This window comes from Pelodiscus sinensis, chromosome 20 (genome assembly GCF_049634645.1).
Source record: "Pelodiscus sinensis isolate JC-2024 chromosome 20, ASM4963464v1, whole genome shotgun sequence".
Taxonomy (NCBI): domain Eukaryota; kingdom Metazoa; phylum Chordata; order Testudines; family Trionychidae; genus Pelodiscus; species Pelodiscus sinensis.
The window spans coordinates 12589521-12614559 of record NC_134730.1 but is presented as its reverse complement, the minus strand read 5'-3'; the positions used below and the strand labels follow the sequence as shown (position 1 = coordinate 12614559).

General features: G+C 48.5%; 1 protein-coding gene across 2 annotated transcripts in view; it reads left to right on the top strand.

The window, feature by feature from the left end:
• Positions 1–367: 367 nt before the first annotated feature.
• The window catches only part of LOC102461130 (E3 ubiquitin/ISG15 ligase TRIM25-like), a 54168-nt gene continuing 29496 nt past the window's right edge, over positions 368–25039 (top strand). Inside the window, exons 1-5 of one of the 2 annotated variants that reach the window (XM_075903701.1) lie at positions 368–582; positions 3908–4610; positions 16691–16786; positions 18533–18766; positions 23766–23928. In XM_075903701.1, coding sequence (XP_075759816.1) covers positions 4020–4610; positions 16691–16786; positions 18533–18766; positions 23766–23928 — 1084 coding nt within the window. In that variant the 5' untranslated portion in view covers positions 368–582; positions 3908–4019. The remainder of the gene's footprint in view (positions 583–3907; positions 4611–16690; positions 16787–18532; positions 18767–23765; positions 23929–25039) is intronic. The other variant, XM_025178160.2, reaches the window with a different exon arrangement.

The following is a 25039-nucleotide window of genomic DNA, read 5'->3' as shown; positions in this document are numbered from 1 at the left end:
TGGACCTATGCCCCATGAACTTATCAAGTTCTCTTTTTAACCCTGGAGGAGTGAGAATGGTTGGGTTGCAGGTTTGTAACATAATTTGAATTCCAGTTACAGTCTGATGCTTTGTCCAAGAGCTTTCAAGAAGCAGAACTCATCAGAAAGGAGCACTGTCACATTTCTGTGCCTGCTGTCAGTACCATGTCTCCTCTCCCTGTGCTGATCCTCTGAGGTTCATTCTAGCACCCTTCTTCCAAGAAAGTGGCTGAGTCATGCTCAGCTTCTCCAGAGTATCATGTCATCTGATGGCATCATAATTGGCAAGTGCAGTGCTGCTCGAGTGGGATTGTGATGTCACACAGAAGACTCAGCTGTCCTATGAAGGGCTGCCTACAGGAAGTGAGTCCACAGGGACAGCTGCTAAAAGGGGAGGGTGGACATAACCAACCAGTGTCTTGGCATTGGAGGGGGCACCAGGGTATCTGAGTGGCAACTGTCCAGGGATATCCTTTGGTACTACCATGTAACCACTTCTTTACCAAAAGATTCATCATTGGCATGGGGAGACATGAGTGACCTCACATCCACGTAGATCTGGTGAGTATGGAGCATTTGGCATCGTCTGGCTTTGCAATCACTGCCCCAGTAGAATCCATTCATGCTGTAAATCTTCAGATTGGTCAGGGAATTAGCCAGCTGTAATGTACTTAAAAATAGGGTAATGACATGAAGAACAATAGTAGGTGAGAGTAGGCCATCTTCTGTAGGTGGGTTTTACCATGCCAAGAGAATGGCCCAAATTCATCTTTGCCATAAGCCAGTCTCTGTGGGTTCCAATAGGAGATGAGCTCGTTTAGTAAAAAAACTAAATGGCTACGTCTAGACTGGCATGATTTTCCGCAAATGCTTTTAACGGAAAAGTTTTCCATTAAAAGCATTTGCGGAAAAGAGCGTCTAGATTGGCACGGACGCTTTTCCGCAAAAGCACTTTTGCACAAAAGCATCCGTGGCCAATCTAGACACATTTATGCGCAAAAAAGCCCCGATCGCCATTTTCGCAATCAGGGCTTTTTTCCGCAAAATAAATCTGAGCTGTCTACACTGGCCCTTTTGCACAAAAGCTTTGCGCAAAAGGACTTTTGCCTGAACAGGAGCAGCATAGTTTTTCCGCAAGAAGCACTGATTTCAGACAGTAGGAAGTCAGTGTTCTTGCGGAAATTCAAGCGGCCAGTGTAGACAGCTGGCAAGTTTTTCCGCAAAAACAACTGCTTTTGCGGAAAAACTTGCCAGTCTAGACACAGCCATTGTGTCCTAAAAAATAGTCCTTCCCCGAGAGTCGTTCAGCCTGATGCATCTAAGTATCTCAGCTGAATAAGAATGACTATCCCTTGTCCTCTCAAAAGTTGCCTTTATGTGCTTCTTCAGGCTTTCAAATGGGATATATAGTCTTTGCATCTGCTCAACTGTGCTACAGAACTGTTCACCCCTAGGTTGGAGATCCTGCATTTCTCACATCATTCTTAGATCTTTTTGGTGGGCTGCCATTATCTCATTAAGGAGGGAGGTTGGCTGTGGTGCTTCTGGGAAAAACTCCAGCTGTGATTCCCCATGCCGACCCTATGTTTCTGGTCCTGTTATTGTGACCATCCTTCTCCTCACTAAGAGGGACTCAACATTAGGAGTTCTTGTACTGTTCCCTCTCTCTTATCACCCAGCAATAGAGTATGCTGTTCCCATAGGCCCTCCAAGCTAGGAAGCAAGCACAGAGCCTCAGATGCAGACTGACCCACAGAAAGGAACTGCTCAAGCAGAGGTGTATTTTCCTAGATACTGAGCAGTACGTCTAAGGACAGAGTAAGGCATGGGATCTAGAACTCCTGACTTTTATTCCCAGCTCATATGTCTACACTGATAAAAAATCCATGTCACTGAGTCCAAGAGTACAGGTTAGCAGATACAAACTCATGGAGCTCTGGTGATAAAGTAGCAATGTTGACATTGAGGGCTGGAACCTGGGTTCTGAGACCCCCCCCCCCCTTATGTGGTCTCCAGCCCAAACACCTACACTGCTATTTTATAGCCCCACAGTCTGAGCATTGTGAGCCTATATCAGCTGTTCCAAGCCAGCTGTAGGTCTGTTATCCCACTGTAGATATACTCTCCCTGACTGTGAGACACTCACTCAACTGTTCTGTGCTTTGCTGTCCACTTCTATGAACTGGGGACAATGAAAAATAATTTATTTAGCAATTGTAAAGCTTAATTAATTTCTGGGAAGTGCATGAAGATCTTTAAATGACAAGGACGAGAGAAGGGCCTCTTTTTTTAACTACACCCACATTTTGAACAAGAAGGCTAATTAACCATTGCAACAATTTACCTACAGTGGGGCTGGGACAGTTTGGACAGTGGGGGTGCTGAGAGCCACTGAATCCACTGGGGCACATAAAATTTCCTAGCTTGGGCCCTATTAGGTTCTGGAGTGTTAGGGGAATGTGGAGAGTATCCTTCTCCTTCTCAGTCAGGGGCCAAGTCAGTGAGGTTGGGTTTTGGAGGAAAGGGGCGAGTTGGCTTCTCATTTGGGTGCGGCCCCCGGACTGATTTTTCTGTGGGTCAGCGGCCTTGACTCAAAAAAGGTTCCCCACCCGTGAATTAAAGATTTGTCTTTTGAGAAAGAGTATGTCACGTGAAAACCCCTCCAGGAATACGTCCAACCAAAATTGGCAACCCTGGTTCCATCAGAGGTTCTGACCTCCTGCATAATCCAGGCCGTAACAAAGAATCAGCACAGTCCCTTCTTGCCTTAAAAATCTGGTCATGGCCTCTCACATCAGAACATCCAGCTTTATAAAAATGTTCTGAAACAGGGGTCCCACACACAGTCTATCTTAGACCAGGGCCAGTCCTCGAATCTTCCTAGTGGGCCAACGGGCACCCCTCTCTGGCAGGGCTCTAGGCTGGGGGTCTCCACACATTCCCTCCCCCACATATCTCCCAGGCCTGCCTCCTGGCCCACATGCTTCCCTCTCCCGTGCATCCCCACCTGTCACCCCCAGGCAATTTAAACCCCCTTGGTGCCACCACTGCTTTGAGGGGTCCCATGGTGGCCACCCCAACCATACTATATTGTTAACCATACTCAGATTAGTCCCTAGGGCCCTGAGTGGGCTTGGGCTGGCACCAGGGGTTGCCCCCTACCTGCACTCCATGGGGAAGCAGAGCTACACAGCAGCTTGCTCCACACCGCTGACGTCTCCCAAATCAGCCCATGCTGGGGCGATCCCCTTCCTGCTGCTGTGGTGAAGCAGAGCGACCAGGCTGGACTGGGAGAGGGCAGCAGGGCAGAGGCTGCTGAGTTGCTCTGCTTCCCTCGGCTTCCGCTGTGTGGTGAGTGCAGGACATCAATCCCTACTGCCGCCCTGCACCAGACCTCTGGTAATTCCCCAGGCCACATCCCGGGGAAGGAAGGAAGGAGTGTGATGTGCAGGCAAGACAGAGGCAGGGAGAGAGCGGAGCAGGGGCTAGACTTGGGGTAAGGCAACGGTGCGCAACCCATAGGGGTCGCAGCTGTCTTCCTGGGGGGTCTCAGTGCTTTGATCCGCGCCGGCTGGCATTTTTTTTTCGCGGCTTGGTGTCTGATGTACACACGATGGGAGTGGTGGGAGTGGACCTTTAAATTAAAGGGGCCACAAAAAATGTTCCTGGCGCTTTTTGTTGTTGTTGTTGTTCTTGTTCAAAAATTCCCAGCTCTGGGAGTCGCGAATGAAAAAAGTTTGAGCACCACTGGGGTAAGATACAGACACACAGTGTCAGGTGCCAGCAGCTGTGTGCAGGCTGGATTATGGAAGTGCTTGGGCTGCAGATGTCCCCAGGGCTGTGAGTTTGAGACCCCTGTTCTAAATCTATGACTCACTTTCTACAGAGTGCCTTGAAAGGGGAATATCATGAGAAAACCTGTGTCTGTTTAAGTTTCCCTCAGCTCTAGATACCCGGATCTGTGAGATACCTGGATCCCAGCTGAGAATTCCATCACCATGAGCAACACAAATTTTTTTCTCCTTGAGGACAACATCGTGTGCCCGATATGCCTGGAGGTGTTCACAAACCCCGTCACCACCGCCTGCGGGCACAACTTCTGCATGGATTGCTTGCAGGATTACTGGGACCACCAAGCTGTGATCGGGGAGTGTCCCTACTGTCCACAGTGCCGAGAACCCTTCAGCTCACGGCCTCGACTCCGCAAAAATATAAGCCTTGGAGAAATAGCAGAAAAGTTTGCCCGGGAAGAGGCTCAGGCCACAGCCAAGCTCCCGCCGGTGGGTCCCAATGACATCCCTTGCGATCTCTGCTCCTCAAGGAAAGTGAAGTCCATCAAGTCCTGCCTGCAGTGCATGGCCTCCTTGTGTGAAAACCATATCCAGTTACACTACGAAGACAAAACTTTTAAAAACCACCAGCTGCTGGAACCCATGAGTGACCTGAAAGCCAGACTGTGCCAGAAGCATCACAAGCTGCAGGAGCTGTACTGTAGGACAGAAGGTGGGTTAGTTTGCCACACATGCGTGCGGGAGGAGCACAAGAACCATGATGCAATCCCAATACAGGAGGAGAAAGCCAGGAAAGTGGTAAGTACGGACATCTCTCTTCCTCTGAACCCAGACTGGGGGCGGGAGAGTCAATAAGGAAGAGGAGTGGGGCTCTCAACCAAAGCTGAAATCTCGATCTAAAACAAAGCCCTGATTACACTGCACAGAAAGCATGGCAAGGAACCAGTCTTTGCAAGCACAAGGGATTCCAATACCTGTGCAGATACTTGCACCCACACAAACCAGTCCTCCCAGGTCTCTGGTCATAATTAATTATACCATCTATGTCAGGTCTTTAGCCAAACCAGTATGCATGGGAAGCTGTACTGGTTCAGGTAGTTCTAATACCAGATTTTAGTGCAGTACTTCACCTTGGAAAATTACCCCTCTAACGTTTTCCATCCACGTGCATAACAAATTTTGTTATGTGTACCAAGGTATAGGCCAGGGTGGCCAACCTGAGGCTCGTGAGACGAAGAAAAAAATTGTGGCTCCTGATGGACCTGGGATGGAACCCGGAACTGCTCAGGTCAGCCGCTCTCACAGCCAGGCCTCTGTGAGAGCATGCACGCTCACGGCCCACGTCATTCCACTCACGGCCCTCAGCACACTTCATCCTGTCCTGCATGTGCAGGCCGGGTCACGCACACCATCCCAGCCTGCACGTGCTAGCAACTGGCCACTGAGTGCAGGCAGTGGCTTCGGCAGCAGCTTCAGGACCCGGGCATAAGGTTGAGGGGGAGAGATGCCTGGCTCTGGAGAATGCAAGGGGTATCGGGGGGAGCAGTGCACATGGCATCCCGGATTGGGTTGCCAGGTGTCCGGTTATGAACTGGACAGTCCAGTATTTGAGCTTTCTGGTCAGGAAACAAATTGAAAAAATACAAATGAGAAAATAGAAATGTCCGGTATTTTCTAAATCAGATGTAATGTAGGTTGTGATGTAATGTCAAGTGTGTCCGGTATTTTTGTTGAAACCATCTGGCAACTCTAGTCCTGGATGCGGCGCAGCGGCTCTGGCTCCGGGACCCGAGTATAAGGTTGGAAGGAAGGGTATTGGGTTACAGCAGGGAGGGGAGGTGTCTGGCTCTGGGGAAGGGAAGGGGAGGGAAAGTGAAGGGAAGGGGGACTGGGTTGTGCACAGCGTCCCAGCCAGCTCATGCTCAAAGCCAGCTGCTCAGCACACATGCCCCAGCGCCTAGGGAAACACACGGCTGTAGCGGCAGCGGTGGCTCCAGGACCCAAGAATTAGGGTAGAGTGGGGGAAGGGGGATTGGGCTGGGGAGGGTGTGCCTGGCTTTGGGGAAGGGTAGGAGGGGGGATTGGGTTGGGGGGTGCTTGGCTTTGGGGGAGAGCAGGGTTGGGTTGCGGTGTGTGTGCCTGGCTCTGGGGAAGAGGAGAGGGGGATTGGGTGGGGGGGTGTCTGGCTTTGGGGAAGGTGAGGAGAGGGGGATTGGGTTGGGGGGGTGCCTGGCTTTGGGGAAGGGTAGGAGAGGGGGATTGGGTTGGGGTGTGTGTGCCTGGCTCTGGGGAAGAGGAGGAGAGGGGGATTGGGTGGGGGGGTGTCTGGCTTTGGGGAAGAGGATGGGGACTGGGTTAGAGCAGTCTGCTTTTCCCCTCCCCTAAACAGCTGGCATGCTTCCTGAAATGCCGGGTCTGTTGCACCACTGGGGACTTTTCCCCCTGCTGCCTGCCTGCGCAGAGTGAGCTGCAGGAGGGAGTAGGAATCCTGGGACTGCATGCCAGCTCCAACTTCTCAGGAAGCACGCAGCTGTCATGGGGAGCAGAGGAAGAGCGCGCATTTCCTGAGAAGTTGGAGCTGGCGTGCAGTCCTGGGATTCCTACACACACACACCCTGTGCAGGCAGGCAGCAGGCAGGAAGGAAGTCCCTGGTGAAGCGACAGACCAGGCATTTCAGGAAGTGCACCAGCTGTTTAGGGGAGGAGAAGAACAGCTTCCTGAGACCTGGGATCCCCAGGTACTGGCCCCAACCATCTCTGTCTCCTCTCCCTGGCCAGACCCTGCCCCCCCCCCCACCCCGAGTACCTGCCCAGCACCCTGTCCACTCCCCCACCAGCACAGTTGGGGCCACATTAGTGAGGCCTGGGAGTTTTGGATGGGTTTTTCTTTTGCATATCATTTGTGTGGCCCTGACTGACTTTTCTGTGGGTCAGTGACCCCTGACTCAAAACAGGTTCCCCACCCCTCTCATAAATAAAGATGCTGCTGAAACATTTTGTGTTTGACATAATATTTTATTTAAAAATGAAGCCTGGCCAACAAGCCCCCAATTGGGGCCACGTCCCCATCTGGCTGCAGCATCATAACACTCCTGCCCCCCCCCCCAACTCCAAACCAGAGCCTATCATACACTGGAACCCCCTGATATTTAAATCCCCGCTTCACTGACTATTTTGAATACCTGCATTTGCATCCCTAGTTCGAACTAGGGTGCAAGTGTAGACATACCCTAAGTTACTTTCACCCCTGGATTAAAAACTGGATACCTGGCAGCAGGGGGGGGAGAAAAGCAGGGGGAAGGGGCCATAATTTTTTTAAGTGGGAGCTCTAAGCCTAGAAGGAGCAGGGGATGGGGCACAAGTGGTGGAAGGGGGGAAGGATGTAGAGGAGAGGAACTAGTGGGTAGGGCCATGTCTGCTGTGGAAACTGAGATCTGCTGATAGTGTCCCCATCCCTCTGCTCACATGTGGCAGCACAGGCATCCCTGTTCCCAGCACATTGCACCTGGTGGGCCCCCCCAAATTCGGTGCTCCCCCATCCTCCCCGACTCACACCTGATACCAGCAATGTGTGAGTGGCTCCGGGCCCTGGCAGCCTTCCCTGCTGCCCTTTCGTCTGCTGCTGCAGTCTCAGAGCTGAGCAGCTGTAGGGACCCCCTCCATTCTGGTCTGAGGCTTTGAGCTTCCTGGCCCTGGGGGAGACTGAAGTGACCATGGACCCTCTATCAGTCACTGGCATAGCCTGCCTGGAGGACTGGAGTGGCAGTGGCTGAGGGCTCCTTCTCTCCAAGCCCCCTCCCCTGTCCGGCAGCAGGCCTGTGGATGGTGAGGTGACAGAAAGCAGGAGTGGAGAGTGGAGGAGCCCTCCGCGGGCATGCAGAGAAAGAAGTGAAAGTGTCATGGACGGGGGTGGGGGGGAGAAGCTCTAGGTCAGGGGTCTCCAACCTTTTTATGCTGGAGATCACTTTTTGAATCTAAGTGCAATCCAAGATCTACCTAAAACCCACATTTCCTTGCCCCGCCTCCTTTGTGCCCTTTCTACGAGGCCCTGTCCCTGCTCACTCCAGCCTCTCTCCCTCCCTTTCCTGAGGCTGGGACAGAAGGTTGGGATACAGGCTCTGGCCTTGGATTAAGGGATCTGGCGCGTGAGAGGGGCTGCGAGCTGCAGGCAGTTGGAGTGTCGGGGGGGTTCTAGGTACAGGCTCTGGGAGGGCATTTGGATGCAGCGGTGGCAGGGGTTCCAGAGGGGGTTTGTGATTGGGGTGGGGTTTCGGGATGTGGGCTCCGACTGGGCACTGTTTACCTCAGGTGGCTTCTGGGTAGTGGAACAGTGGGGCTAAGGCAGGCCCACCCCTCCCCTGGCCCTGTACTACTCCCAAAAGCAGCCAGCAGACTCCCTCCCAAGTCCTGTTGTGTCTCCTCTCTGCTCTGTGGAGATAGGATACAGAGTGGGAGAGGGGGAACCTTGACATCAGCACCCTCCTCTTCCTCCCCTGCCCTGCACAGCAAGCAGGAGGCTCCTGAGGGGACAGCTCTAAGGCAAAGGGCAGGAGATGCACAGCAGTGAGGGGAGGGGCAGCTTAAGTGCTGGCACTTGATAATAGCCTCTTGGCCAAACCAGACAGGATCACCTGTCAGAGGCTGTGACGGCGTAGTCGGGGTTCCCCCGATCCTGCAGCTGCCAGAACAGTCTCCACCCGCCAGCAGAATAGACAGGGGTTTATTGATTTTCCAGAATACAGCACAGCATAGATGTGATGTGGCAATAGGAGGGGGCTAGGATGCCTCAGACCCCTTAAGGCGGGGTACCTGAGGCCCAAGTCTCCAAGCCCCCTCCCTAGGCTGTCTCCATCCATCATGTTTCCAGCCCCAGACTAACTCTTCCTCCCCCCACGTACTTCCTTTGTTCCAATCTCCTCCCCCCCACCCCAGTCAGAACGGGTCAAGGCAGTGTCTGGCACCCCTGCTGAGCCGTGCTCACAGACAGGGCCAGTAGGGGACAGCCCGAGCCTAGCGACCAGCAAAATGCCCCACTACATCACAGAGGCTCCAAGATCTACCAGTAGATCCCGATCTACTGGTTGGTGATCACTGCCTTAGGTCAACCAGCGGACCTAGAGAGGAGTGCAGGGGAAAGGCCAGAGAGGAGAGCCTGCACTACAGCCTCTGGGCTGCCTCAGAAGGGGAGAGAGCTCAGCCTGGCCAGCGGGGACCCTGTTGTGGGTGGGCCTGGCACCATCACTCCTTTGGCGCCTTTATAAACCCACTATTGGCTCACAGAACATAAGAGCGGCCATATTGGGTCAGACCAAGGTCTGTTTAGCCCAGTATCCTGTCTTCTGACAGTGGAATGCCACATGCCCCAGAGGGAGAGAACAGAACAGGGAATCATCAAGTGATCCATCTCTCTCACCCATTCCCAGCTCTGACAAACAGAGGCTAGGGACACCATTCCTACCCATCCTGGCTAACAGCCATTGATGAATCTAACTGCCAGGAATTTATCTAGTCCTTTTTTTGAACTCTGTTATAGTCTCGACCTTCACAACCCCTCTGGCAAGGAGTTCCATGGGTTCACTGTGCTCTGTGTGAAGAAATGTTTCCTTTTGTTTGTTTTAAACCTGCTACCTATTAATTTCATTTGGTGATTCCCCCCTACTTCTTGTGTTATGAGGAGTAAATAATACTTCTTTATTTACTGTCTCCATACCAGTCACGATGGCCTAACTCTGCTCTGACTGAACTCAATGGTAGTTTTACCCAGGACTTCAGAAGAAGCAGAAAAGCCATTAATAAGGGCTTCTGTAAATTCTATTCAACAGGTTGATACCAAGCGACCAAATCTTAACCAGGGCCAACTGATGATTACTTCCCTTTTGATAGCATTCTGAAATACAGAAAAGATTTATTCCTTCCAATCCCTGCCTCCTCCCCTCTCCCTGTTCCCTACTTCAATGACACAGCTATTGGAGAACTCAGGGGATTACCTCCCAGAACCAAGAATGCACAATCCCATTCATTGGCTTCCTCCTTTGACACTTCTTATGTCTGGTTGCCTATAAGCTGAGCACTTGGACAGCCATCCAGGAGAGATTCAAATGCCACCCAGATAATTAGCAGAGTGTTCATAGTGCCTAGAGCTGGCAGCACGGGTTCCTGCTGCTGGTGCCCATCTGCCTATACCGGGGTGGCCAACCCATTCCAGACAAAGAGCCACAATAGCAGTGGAGACAGTGTGAAGAGCTGGGGCAAAGTTGTTGAGAAAAAAAAAGTGCCACGCTGGGGGAAAATAGATGCTGGTACATCTGTTCCACGGCAGGGTTTTTTTTAACAACTTTGCCCCAGGTCTTCGCAGCCCTGCCTTTTTTTTTTTTTTTTTTTTTTGGCTCAACAACTTTGCCCCAGCTCTTCAAGCTGTCTCCACTGCTATTGTGGCTCACAAAAAAAGCACTGGGAGGGGGTGAGAGATACAAGCTCTGGGAGGGAATTTGGGTGCAGGAGGAAGTAGAGAAGAGGATGCTGGCTCAGGGAGGGGGCTCCAGGCTGGAGAGGGTTGGGCTCAGGTAGAGGGTTGGGGTGCTAAGCAAGCCTCAGGCTTGTGGCTGTGAGGGTACAGGAGTTTGGGCTGGGGTACATGAGGGGCTCAGGGCAGGGAGGCTGGGAGTATGATGGGCTCAGGACACAGATCTGCAGTGTGTGGATGGTGCAGGAGTCTGGGGATGTGAGGGTGCAGGAGTCTGGGGATGTGAGAGGCTCACATTTTTTGAGGAGTAACGTTAGTTCAAACCAAGGGGTTTGGTTTGAACTAACGCGTCGCAGCACGCACTTCCTGGTTCGAATCAGCTGTGATTCGAACTAGCGCACTGGTGACATCATGCTAATGAAGCACGGGATATTTAAATCCCCACTTCATTGACTATTTCGAATGCCTGCATTTGCATCCCTAGTTCGAACTAGGGTGCAAGTGTAGACTTACCCTTACATTTCTTACAGGTACTGTTGTATGGCCCCCCTGGGCTCAGGGCAGGGAGATGCAATATTATAGTACCTGTAAGAAATGCAGGTGTGGAGTGGAGTACAAGGAGCTCGGGACAAGGGAGTGGGGGGGTGTGGGGGTGCAGGAGTCAGGATTGGGGGTGTGAGGTGGGGCTCTGGGCAGCGGGTTGGGGTCTGTGTGGGGAATGTGACCGTGAAGCCCCTCCCCCAATTCCTAACCCTCTGCTTGTTAATTGCTTGCTCCCCCCATTTAATCACTGTCAGGGAGCGAGAGGAAAGAACACAGCATGGGCCACTCACTGCTCTGCCCACTCCCCCACCAGCCAGGATGAGAGGAATGCAGGGATGCTGGGAGCTGTGCTCTCGCTCGCTGACGGTGATAGAAGGGGAACAGCAAGTCACTAGGAATGGGGGGGAGCTTCAGCCCCCTGCCCTCCCTTAAGTGAGCCTTCTGGGGAGCTTGGGGATGGGGAAGTCCCAGACCAATAGGAGGACGTGACCCAGCCAGGCCTTTGCACTTGTCTGCTACTTAGCACGGCAGCCAGCTGGAGAGCCATAGGAGCCGGGCTAGGAGCGCACCAGGCTCCTCCTGCAGTGGAGCAACCCAGCCGGCTCTTACCAGAGCAGTGCACTGGGGCGCATGGTCTTGCTTTCACCTCTGTTTCAATCAGAAACTTCAGTAGAAAAGGGGACCTGACAGTGCCCGGTCTGGTTAGCAGTACTGACGGGAAACCAAAAATCCAGGTACAGCACTAAACTGCAGCCAGCCTATCCCCACCCTCTGCTCCCCCACTGTGGGCAAGAAGCTGCTGGAGGAAGGGCAGCTCATAGGGATGCCAGATAGTTTCACAAAAAATACCAAGCATGGCAGGGAAAAAACTAGTTGAGCAAAAAAAACCCCACAACCACACACAAAAAAAGAGTCACTGCGCCTTTAAATCCCCACCAGGCATGGCAGGGGAAGAATGTCCCATGCGGCCTTCCGTCCGAGAAAAACAGAAAATACCAGACGTTTTACATGTCCGGTATTTTCTGATTTTTTTAACTGGACAGAAGCCGCAAATACCAGACTGTCCGGGCCAGTACTGGCAACACTAGCAGCTCAGGGAGAGACAGACAAAGAGAACTGGCTAGGACTGGTGAGAAAAGTAGGTATCAGTCTTGTGGGGGGAAATCCTACCTCCCCCCACTGTGCTTCGCCCCAGCCCTTGCCTCATGCCAGAGACCAACTCTGGCCTCCACCCCGCTGTGCTCTTGCCCTCAGCCCTGCCTCACTCCAGCTGGGGATCAGCCTTCCCCCGCCCTTGCCCTTGGCCACTGCCTTCTGTTTGTTTTTAACCTGCCACCTATTAATTTAATTTGGTGACCCCGAATTCTTGTTTCAGATAAGTAATTTGCATATTTACATAGCAAATATTAGTGTGAATAACTTATACACTGCGTGTAGCTATTGTTAATAAAACCTGTGCAGCTATGTGCTGGGTCAAAGACAACTTCTGTGTCGGTCTCCTGTTTTTTACAATCATTCCCCCGGGTGGAGCACAAATAATTTTGGCACCAGGGCCCTAAAAAAAATAATCTGGTCCTGCTGTGAAGCACTTTTCCAAAGTTCTCAGAAGAGTCCTGTCTTTGCCGTGATATGTGCTTAAAGCTCCCAATATGTCTCTTGCCACAGGCCTGTTCCTCCTACACACCTTTTACTTCCTGCTTGCTGTATCCATGCCTTCAATGCCAAGTTTTAATTAAAAAAACAAAATCTAACTAAAATGGCCTGATATCTGATTCATGTTCAGGAACATGGGGAATGATTGTCAAAAGCACTGAAAGTCAATGAGAACCCAGCACCTGCATGCCCTTGAATACCTCCCTATAAGATTGTCTCCAGTGGTGACCACCTCTGATGTGTCATAAAAACATAAGAATAGTTCTACTGGGTCAGACCAAAGGTCCATCTAGCCCAGTATCCTGTCTGCTGACAGTGGCCAATGCCAGGTGCCCCAGAAGGAATTAACAAAACAGGCAATCATAAAATGATTCTTCCCATCACCCATTCCCAGCCTCTGACAAACAGAAGCTATGGACACCATTCCTACGAATCCTGGCTAATAGATATACCTACCTTCCATGAATTTATCTAGCTCTTTTTTTAGCCCTATTCAAGTCCTGGTCTTCACAACATCCTCTGGCAAGGAATTTCATAGGGTGACTGTGCACTGTGTGAAGAAATACTTCCTTCTGTTTGTTTTAAACCTGCCACCTATTAATTTCATTTGGTGACCCCGAATTCTTGTGTTATGGGAACAAGTAAATAACGTTTCCTTATTCACTTTCTCCACGCCTGTCATTTTATAAATCTCTATCGTATCCCCCCATAGAGTGCGTCTACATAGCACCCTACACTTGAAATAAGATATGCCATTTGCACTACACAACTTGCGTATCTTATTTCAAATCTATTTCGAAATAGCTTATTTTGAAATTTGGCGCATCTACACAGCACCAAACGTCAAAATAACGCGCTATTTCGAGCCATCCCTTATCCCTTGTTCAACAAGGATGACCGGGATGACGAAATAACATGCCCATTATTTTGAAAAATATTTCAAAATAATGGACGGCTTGTGTAGAGTATCCCGAAATAGCTGTGCAGTGTAGACATACCCTTAGTCTCCTTTTTTCTAAACTGAAAAGTCCCCGTCTTTTTAATCTCTTCTCATATGGCAGCCGTCCCAAACCCCTAAACATTTTTGTTGCCCTTTTCTGAACTTTTTCCAATGCCAAGATATCTTTTTTTGAGATGAGGCGACCACATCTGTATGTAGGATTCAAGATGTGGGCGCAGCATGGATTTAGGAAGGTAAAACCTCTCTTGACTGAAACTGGCCAACCATCCAGAGTTGCAGCTTGCAGAACTCCTTCCTGGCCTCAGCAGAAGTTCAGCAGACATGCTTGAAGCACGAGATTTGAGCATTTTTATCTTGGCATAGAACAAAAATAATCACTCCCAGTAGATTTCTGACATCCACTGCCCTCTCTGTGGAGATCTGACAGTGCTGGAGGGAACAGGCAATAAAACTGATGCCCACGTAATGGGGACCAGGAAGAGCACATTAGACTAGGGAAGCGAGATTTTGCTCAGCCGTAAACATGTGGAAGAAACACATTGTAACTCAGGATATTCTTCATTTGCTCTTTACTATCTGTGTTGTGGGCCAAGATTCTCAGCTAGTGTCAAGGAACAGCAGAGTTTCACTGACTTCAGTGAAAGTAGGCTGACTGGCAGCAGATGAGGAGCCGGTGCTGAGCACTTAGCAATAAACAGCCCCGGATCCCACAAGAGACAGGTATTCCTCCATCAGTTCCATTTCTGGTTGTTTAGAAGTGTGCGTCTGCATCGGAAACAGGCAGAGCAACACTTCCTGAAGCCAAAGCAGGGCCATTTGTGGATTTGTTCCTCTGGAATAAAGTTAATTTGCAGTGGATCTCTCTCGTTTACCCTAGCACCCCCAGGAGAGGCTTGGCTAATGGGCCAGGTGGAAAGTTGGTTTTTGAGAGTCTGCATTTCGTCAGGTTTGTATTCAGCAGGGAGTTGAGCTGAGAGATTGCCAGATGCTTTTCTGCAGTCATGCTCCCCCAAGGCTGTAAGCTTGTTAGTGATCTGAGCAAAGAGGGTGAGGTCAGAGCCATATGTTGTTGAAGACAGTGCTGTACAGCTTGTGCTGTACAGCCCCTTTTGAATTCTAGGCCCTATAGGGTGTATAGAGGACTGTGGACAAGCAGCTTTTTGCAGGACAGGACACGTTCTGTAAAGCACTGTGTGAATTTATGGTGCAGTTATGTAACCATATTTATTATATTATTACTGTTAATTGTACTTGGAAGGGAGACCTTGCAAAAGACCCAGGCTGCTACCAAGGCTGTGAAGCTAGCATTCCCTTGGGGTTACAACTCAACCACACGCCAGGAAGATGTTGGGTGGGTGGATGTGCGTTGGGCTGCTAAGAATGCCACCTCTGATAAGAGGTAAATTTAAGGATCACTTGTGGTCATGAAAGGCCTCATTTCATAAGAGTTAGGGATATTAGCCTATGTCCTGACCAGATTTTTTCTTTGACTCATTACATTCACCCAATCTGAAAACCCTCGCCAGTTACAAGAAGATATGCTAATCGCTTTCCTCTGACTTGTGCAGTGTTAGCCAGGTCCCATTAAACACCTGCCTCATTTTACTCCAAGCACCCTGAAATGTCCCCTTGAACTGGCCAGAAAAATAGAAAGTTTCCTCAGGAAATTTCAACTTTTCAGTAGGGAAAAAAATTCAAAACTTTTCAATTTGGAAATGGCGTTGCAATCCCTCATAGGAGTTGTAGTCTGATTACTTCTTGTCCACACTCTCTTCTATGGGCCAGACTACATTTCCCATAATGCTTCACAGTCTCTCTGATGTTGAGGAGGAGGCAATGCATTGTGGGAGTCCCAGTCCCAGATACATAATGACAGCATGAGGCAGCTAAACAACCATTCCCTTGAGTCACTGCTAGGGCAAATCTGAATCAAAATACAGTAAAACCTATGTTATCCGACATGCTCAGGGATTACGGCATTCCGGTTATCTAAAAATTCCAGTTATCTGAGGGTCCCATCAACCTAGGAAAAACCAATGGACAATAATAGTAAAACTCAAGTTTTTAATATTGGTAGTTTTGTAGTGTGAGGCAGTTGGTCTCACATTTCTATTTTGAGTTAAAGATGATTAGTACTTCTTAAATAAAAAATTGTTAAGCCAATCATGGTAAACCAAGCCAGGCCTGTGCACCTGAAGATGTGACAGTATTGTGGCTGGGAGCAATGCTGGTTAACAAAGTTTTCTGGTTAACAGAGTGCCAGATAACAAAGGTTTCATTTTATTTCCGTTTTCAAGCTTTGAGCTATTTTTTCATTTAAACCCCAATTTTTTTCCATGGAAAACTGGCATTTGTTCAATCAAAAACCTGTTTCATCTTATAAAAATTGATGGACAATTTTTCACTAGTCCTACTGTTTGTTATTTCTAAAATGCTTTGAACAAGAAAGCACTGTGTGTAAATTGAAAATACGTATTAATAGGCATATACTGCTTTACAACAGTCGAGGGTCTTGCTCATTAGCTGGATATTTTTGTTAGTGATTAGCAGAGAACACGCTAATAATACAGATATGTAAATTATCCTCTTAAGGTTTCAAAATTGAACATTCCCTTGACAAATGAGGGTAGCTGACAACTCAGAGGTATTGTTACAGGCTGTTTCAAATTCAAGACAACTCTGCATCATGTTATGGAGGGTACGCCTACACTTGCTCCCTAGTTCGAGCTAGGGATGCAAATGTAGTCGACCAAAATTGCTCGAAAGCGGGGATTTAAATGTCCTGCGCTTCATTAGCATAATTTTGCCTGTGCGTTATTCCGCTCAACAGCTGATTTGAACCAGGAAGTGCGCTCTGGGATGCGTTAGTTCGAACCAAGGGGTTTGATTTGAACTAACGCATCCCGGAACGCACTTCCTGGTTCGAATCAGCTGTTGAGCGGAATAACACGCGGGCGAGATTATGCTAATGAAGCACGGGATATTTAAATCCCTGCTTCATTAGCAATTTCGGTCGGCTACATTTGCATCCCTAGCTCGAACTAGGGAGCAAGTGTAGACGTACCCTAAGTCTTCCCAAACATCAGAACTTGATTTTTTTTTAATTGAAAGCTGAGATTTGGGAGTACAATTCTGCAGTGGGTAGTGGTTTCTGCAGAGAATTTTGCATTTGTGTAGGCTTGGAATCCATGAAATGCTATATGTATGGTGATGATATATTTACAATGAATGTAAATATGTTCATTCTTCCTTTCCCAGGTGGAGGCCAAGAGAGTACAGGCCAATGTAGAAAACCGAATCCTGATGATGGCATCAGACAGTCACAAACACAAAGGGAGGGTGATCTATCTTGCGGTAAAACTCAGCATGAACCAAATTAATACCTAAAAATCAAACTGTCTTTGACAGGGGCTGTCACAGAGGTACCCTTTGGATTGTCACCCAATATGCTGATCATGCCACTGAGTCTGCACATCTGCCCATTCGGGCACCCCACCACCCTGTCCTGCCAGGCCAGAAACTCTGATCTCCCCCAGTCAAGGCACAGAATTGAGTCAACAGCCCCCAGCAGAGCAACACAGCTGTTGAACCAGCTCTAACAAGGGACCAAACCTCCAAATAAATCCACCTCACTTTGTATAAAAGTTTTACACAGAGAAAGCTCATAAGTTTTCTCTCTTTATCAAGGAAAGAGAAATATGCACATCTGTTGTCCCCCCCCACCACCACCACCACAGGTAACTGGGCTTGATAATACACGCAAAAGTGTTTTTATTAAGTATGAAAAATAGGATTTATGTGATTGCAAAAGAAAACAGTCAGATCAAATTACATTACTAAGCCAAAATAAACAAAACATGCCTAATGCCCTAAGACATTTATTATATGCAAATTCTTACCCTAACAGTTGTTCTAATAATCTCTTACACAAGCTAGGCAGCCTCCTAGCTTGGACCTAATCTTCCCCCTGTTCGGTTTTTAGATGATTTCAGGAGACATCTTGGGTGGTAAGAGGGAGTCTCTTGACATCTGACATCCCCCATTGTTTGGTTCCCCACGGCTACCTCTCTGTTGTCCAAGGCAGAAAATCTTTGTGTTCAGTTCAAACTTCTCACCTTGAGTGGAAAAGTACAAGATCCAAATGGGTCCGAACCCATTTGACCACATGTCTTTGTAGGACCAACCACAATTTGGGCTTACAGAAAAAATAAACCCATTTGCAGATCATTGTCTTGAGCACCAAGCTATTATGTCTTTGGATTATTACCAATGGCCTTCATTAGCACCTCTCGAATTATGGGCAGATCAACACTTCATATTTCTAACTTCACATACAAGAATGATACATGCACAGATTGTAACTTTAAAAATGATGTCCCGTGATCCATTTTGACTAAAGTATCCTTGAGTTATGCATATTCATAAGCTGGTTTTCATAAAGCATGGGGCGGGGGTTGTGACACTGTCTTCAGTATGGGAGTCCTGTGGCACCTTATAGACTAACAGATTTATTGGAGCATAAGCTTTCGTGGGCAAAGACCCCACTTCATCACTTGCTTCTGACAAAGTGGGTCTTTGCCCACAAATGCTTATGCTCCAATAAATCTGTTAGTCTATAAGGTTCCACAGGACTCCTTGTCGCTTTTGCAGATCCAGACTAACACGGCTACCCCTCTGATACTTGTCTTCAGTATGGTGGATCTTGAAACAAGAGCCACTGTATCACATAGGACCCAGAGACACTGTCTGTACAGCAGTTATTTTGAAATAAAATGCTATTCCACTGACTTTCTTAATCCTCATACATTGAGCTTTAAAGGAAGTCGGAGTAAGAACCCTGTTATTTCAAATTTATTTCAAAATAACGGGCTTCTTCTGTCGACAGAGCATAACGTTATTTCAGAATAACAGATGTTATTCCAAAATAACTGCCGTGTAGATGTACCCTTACAAACTAACATGGCTACCCCTCAGTAGCCCAGGATCTGCTTGGAAAGAGGGAGGGCACTTTTGGGGAAAGTGTGTCAGGTCTTGAAACCATGTGTGTGACAAAGATCAGTGACTGCAATGTGTGCATGTGTGTGTGTCCTCCCCACCCAGAAAGTGGTCAAGAACTCAAGAGAGGAGGTGAACCAAAGCTTTGTGGAGATTATAAAGGAGATCAAACGAATGCAGGTGAAGGTGCTGGAGTTTTTGGACAAGGAGGAGAGAGCTGCCCTGGTCCAGCTAGGCAATTCCATTCAGCAAAAGCAAGGGAACCTCTCTGAGCTCAACAAGCAGAACCTCTGGCTGACAAACCTCCTTGACAATACAAGTGACCAACAGTTCCTACAGGTAGAGTTCCCCCCTCCACCAAAGTTCCCGTTCATTTTTTTCTATCCAGGTGTGGAATAAATGTTGTTATGTGCACTGAGGCATGTGTGAATGTGCACCACTTGTAGAAACATATGCTGCCAGCTATGGGCTCTCTGCTGATCAGCTGGGCAGCATTTGAATCTTTCCTGGGTGGCTGCCAAAGCACTCAACTTACAGGGAAAACTGCCCTTCAACCTGTGACCAGTCAACTTCAGTCATCAGTACAGCCCAGTTGTCCTTGTATGAGAGGTCTGCCCCATGCTTAGCATGCTCCCTGCAGTTACTTCAACTACAGGGAAGAAGTAGAATAGTGGTGAATTTCGTATACCAATGTTTGGGGCATAGAGGCTATAGCTGAAGTAGCTGAGGAGGGCTTAGCAGCCAGGGGAGCCGACAGCCTCACTGGGCCCAGGGGCAAGGTAGTGGGGACTGGCTCTGTGCTCCCAGAAGAGGTAGGCCTCAGGCAGAAGAGATAGGGGCAGGCAGCTCTCAGAGCAGCACCTCCTCCCTCCAGCCCTCAGAGCCTTCCAGAGCACTCTGTGCAGAACTCCGGTGGTGATTTAAAGGACCCAGGGCTCCCGCCACCATCACTGCTGCAGTAGCAGCGGCAGCAAACAGGAGTCTCAAGCCCTTTTAAATTGCTGGGCCCTGGAGCAATTGTCCCCGCTTCCCCATCGGCAGGCCTGCTCGCGGTCTACTTCCCTGTATCATTCCTCACAGCTGTCTGTTGGAGAGGCTGGGGGTATTCCCAGGGTGGGGGGACATACAGGCGGTGTCTAGACTACATGTCTCTGTCGGCAGAGGCATGTAGATTAGACACATAGGCAAAGGGAAATGAAGCCGCGATTTAAATGATCGCGGCTTCATTTACATTTACATGGCTGCTGCGCTGAGCCGACAAACAGCTGATCAGCTGTTTGTCGGCTCGCGCGCTAGTCTGGACGTTCCCCCTGTCGACATCAAAGCCCTTTGTCGGCAGCCCCGTTATTCCTCGTGAACACCCGGTAGCCATTCCTAGTGCACCAAGTTTTATGTATCATTTTCACTTTATCAGCTAAGGAAACAGGACTATGTGGAGGAATAACATAAGGGGACATATTATCATAGGCAACAGTTATTCGTTACAATCGCAAACTAATGTTAGCTACAGTCTCAGTTCTTCCCTCCGACTGATGTGAAGGGATAAAATAATCTCCAGACACAGAAGATAGTTAGTTTGCATTTCCTTCCTTTCAGCTAAAGGCTGATCTTAAATGAGTGTACGTAAAGTCTTTAACTCAAGACTGAGGCTGTGTCTAGACTACACAGTTCTTCTGGAAAAAGATGCAAATTGTGAACTGCAATTCGTGTATCTTTTTCCACTTTTTTTTTTTTTGGAAAAGGCTTTTCCGGCATTTGGCCCATCTACACTGGGCCAAATGTCAGAAAAAAAAAACCTTTTTTGGAACATCCCTTCTTCCTCGTAAAGCTAGGTTTACAGGGATGCTGAAAAAATGTGTCTGCGCTTCCAAAAAAATTTTTGGAAGAGCAGATGTGTTCCTTGGACACAGCAGAGTCTAAACTCTGCAATCTAGACGTACCCTGAGATAGCTTTCTAGAAGAGAGACTGTAATTCAGAAGGTGGGAGAAGGAGGCAGAAATTATTGAGTGAGGTTCTATGGCTTGTGTTACACACAGAGTCAGTCCAAGTGGTGCCTATTATTAGTTTGTGTTAGAGGAGCAGCCAGAAGCCCTAACAATGTTTGGAGTCTTTGTACAGCATCTAGCAGCAAAAAAACATAGAAAGCAACAGCTGCTGCTACAGAAAACTCACAGTCCAACTAGATAAGGAGTTACCCCCATTTTACAGATGGAAAACCAAGATATAGTGAGTGTAAATGACTTGCCCATGTTCACACAGAGTCTGTGGGTGCAGCAGCGACAGAACCCAAAATACTGAGTCCAAGGATGCCAAATATTTAATTGGTTGCTAACCATGTTTATAAGATTGACAAGTTCTGGTCTGGCTAAGTGAAAGACAGGAGCTAACCAATCCAAACAATCACTCAGACACCACCAGATTTTTGTAAAGCACCTGGGATGAAGGTAGGGACAAGAGAAACTCACTAAACACACAGAATAGAGATAGAGATGCAGCCATGTTAGTCTGGTCTAGCTGAAACAAAAGACAGGACTATGCAGCACTTTAAAGACTAACAAGATGGTTTATTAGGTGTTGAGCTTTCGTGGGCCAGACCCACTTCCTCAGATCATCTGAGGAAGTGGGTCTGGCCCACGAAAGCTCAACACCTAATAAACCATCTTGTTAGTCTTTAAAGTGCTGCATAGTCCTGTCTTTTGTTTCACTAAACATATGGTTCTTTGAGTCTTTATATGGAAGAATCAACAGATGAGAATCTTCTAATTCAAATTTGTATGAGGAACATTGTGCAGCCAAAAGCTTAGCCATGTCAGGCTGTGTAAACAAACTTATCAGTCTGGCTCCTAATTTAGTAAGCTACAAAATAGGGGGAGTGTTTCTCCACAATTCCATCTGAAGGTTTGGAATCTTCCAACCCTCAAAGCAACATGACCACAGCCCCCTTGAGAATGAGTGAACTCCAAAGACCCTGCCTCAAGGCAAGTGGAAATCAACATAGCCTCCCCCTACCCCTCGCCCGAAGTTAACAGAACCAGGCCAAATTTCTAAATCAAAAGAGGCTCAAACTCAGTGTTTTTAAACAGCCTCAGCTTTGGAAATTCATCTGCCAGTGAGACAGTAACAAATTAGACCATTTGAGTAGCCACATCAACCTGTTAATGTTCTTTCAGGCATACACTAGGGCTGTGTCTAGACTGTGTCTAGACTGGCAAGTTTTTCCGCAAAATCATCTCCTTTTGCGGAAAAATTTGCCAGCAGTCTACACTGGCCGCTTGAATTTCCGCAAAAGCACTGATGATCTCATGTAAGATTGTCAGAGCTTTTTGAGGAAATACTAGGCTGCTCCCGTTCGGGCAAAAGTCTTTTTCCGAAAAACTTTTGCGCAAAAGGGCCAGTGTAGACAGAAGAGATTTGTTTTCCACAAAAAAGGGGTATTCCAGCCTGTGCCGAGGCCTGTGCACTATTTAAACCCTATTTTGAGGGCATAAGAGGTACTTAAGTGGTATATCGGCTGCCGAATAGGCTCTCTGCACTGAGGCAAATGCCACCTGCCTCACAGGTAGTGAAACGATGTCACGGGTGGTGAAACGATACGTGTATGGGGCTGCTGAGAGCCACTGAACCAAACGATAAACTCTGGAGATGATGGAAACCTCTTCAAGCCAGGGGGTGGGACAGCAGATGGCACTAAGCTACAGGGAGAGGTAGATATGCTGGAGGACAGGGATAGGTCCAGAGTGACCTAGACAGATTAGAGTATTGGGCCAAAAGAAATCTGATGAGGTTCAACAAGGACAAGTGTAGACTCCTGAACTTGGGACGGAAGAATCCCAAGCATAGTTACAGGCTGGGGACCGAATGGCTAAGTGGCAGTTCGGCAAAGGAGTAACGGTAGTTTGAGGAGTAACGGTAGTTCGAACTAGGAAGCCTAGTTCGAACTACCTAGTTCGTGCCGCGTGTAGCCGCGCGGCACGGGGTTCGAACGAGCGGGGATTTAAAAATGGCGGCGCCCAGTTTATGCAAATGAAGCCCGGGAAATTCAAATCCCAGGCTTCATTTGCAATTGTGGTATGCCTACATTACCCTCCTATTTCAAAATAGGAGGGTAGTGTAGACATACCCTGAGGGATTTGGGTTTGTTTAGTCTTCAGAAGAGAAGAGTGAGGGGGGATTTGATAGCAGCCTTCCACATCCTGAAGGGAGGTTCCAAAGAGGCTGGAGAGAGGCTGTTCACAGTAGTGATGGATGGCAGAATGAGGAGCAATGGTCTCAAGTTACAGTGGGGGAGGTCTAGGTTGGATATTAGGAAAAGCTTTTTCATTAGGAGGGTGGTGAAGCACTGGAATGGGTTACCTAGGGAGGTGGTGGAATCTCCATCCCTAGAGGTTTTTAAGTCTCAGCTTGAGAAAGCCCTGGCTGGGATGATTTAGTTGGGATTGGTCCTGCCTTGGGCAGGGGGCTGGACTTGATGACCTCCTGAGATCTCTTCCAGCTCTATGATTCTATGATTCTATGCTGTACAATCAGCTGTGCCACATCCTTCTGCATGCACAAACCTTGCAAATATTTCCAGCACAGTTCCATACATTTTCCAAAAAATAAGGGCACGGACACGCACAAGTAGCAGCCTTCCAGTACCAAGATATAAAATGTCTGCTGAAGGTTAAACACTATGCTCCTCTTGACATGGACCCCTTGATACTTACAGACTTTGTCCTTCCTCAGAACTGATTGGTGAGAGGGCTGAAATAGAAAAATTCATTGCAGGCCTGATTCCAGTACACTTAGGGTATGTCTAGATTACATGGCTCTGGCGCCAGAGCCATGTAGATTAGTTTACTAGACATACCCAAATGAAGCAGTGATTTAAATAATCGCCGCTTCATTTAAATTAATAAGGCTGCCGCGCTGAGCCGATCAGCTGTTTGTCGGCTCAGTGCGCTAGTCTGAACACTCCGCGGTCGACATCAAAGACTGTTGACTTCCCCGTTATGCCTCATGGGATAAAGTTTACTGGGGTGGTCAACAAATGTCTTTGATGTCGACCGCGGAGCATCCAGACTAGCGCGCTGAGCCGACAAACAGCTGATCAGCTCAGCGCAGCAGCCTTTTTAATTTAAATGAAGCGGTGATTATTTAAATCGCTGCTTCATTTGGGTATGTCTAGTAAACTAATCTACATGGCTCTGGCGACAGAGCCATGTAGTCTAGACATACCCTTAGTGTCTCTGTGGAGGACGGTACGAGCCCATGGAAGGAAGGGTACCAGCAACCTGCCCTGTGGCATGTTTCAGTGAATGCTGAGGGGACTTTTTAAAAATGTTTCTGCCCTGCTAGGAATTCCCAAAGCTCAAGAAGTTGGGAGCCTGCACGGAACCTGTAGTCAGTCTGAAGTGTGAGGAGAGCTCAAGTTTTGTCAGCCTGAAACAGACTCTGGGGGACCTGAAGGCTCAGCTTGTGATGGTTGGCCTCTGCTTCATCAATAAAATCCTCACAAAAGGTGAGTGAGCTTCTTCCACTGAGAGCTGAATGTTCCCCCTCCTCCCAAAAGGGATTCTCTGGGCGCTGCATCCTGAGATTCTGGTTCCTTGGGATGTACTAGGAACGCCTTCTGTTTACTAATCTCCCAGCACCAAGTCCTGGCCTTGACACCGACATTTTTAGTAGCTGAAATGGGGAATAACCTGCCTTCACCAGGTTTTCAATGGGGAATTCTGTTTTGCCATTGACTATAGACCAGGATGGATATGGTTATGACTCCAGAATATCTCTGTCTCTCCTGTCTAGGATGGTCACCATTTCCTCCCTTGAACTCCTCCCAGGCTATGTCTGGACTGCAGAGCTTTTCTGGGATACCGGAAAAGCTCTGCTGTGTCCAAGGAACGCAGCCGTTTTTTCGGAACAGTTTCTTCTGGCATCCCTGTATTCCTCTCGGTGAGAGGAATAAGGGGTGTTTTGAAAGAGGAGTTTTTTTCCGAAATTTGGCCTTTTATAGACGGGCCAAATTTCAAAAAAGCCTCTTTTGGGGGAAAAAAAAGCAGAAAAAAGATACACAAATTGCGGTTCGCAATTTGCGGATCTTTTTCCGACTTTTCTCTGCAGTGTAGACATAGCCCCCCTCTCAGGAACGGCTCTGAATTTATATCTGGCTGGTCTAGACCATAGGTCAGGTTGGCTCCCTCAATTCTGCTTTGCAGAGTATCAGGGCCGGCCCACAACATTTTGGCACCTGAGGCGGGGAGCTCAAATGACGCCCCCATGCTCCTTTTTCTCCTGCCTGCCTGTTATGTCTCTTGTGCCCTGCTTCCTTCAGCACAGCACTCCACCATCTCTGCATCTAGAGCAGAGAGAATACATATGCACCAGCAGCAGACACAATTTTCTCCATTCTGGGTCCTAGTGGCACCCCCCCCCCCCCCCCCACAGTCTTGGCACCTGAGGCAGCCGCCTCAGTTCACCTCATGGTAAGGCCAGCCCTGCAGAGCATTCAGAGATGGTAGCTACTGGGCATCGAGCAGCACCAGCCTTCTATTGGGAGTCCGAGTGGAGACTCTTTATAGGAGTCATTATAGTCTCTTGAATTGCTTGGCTACCAAGTCACCCACTGGCGT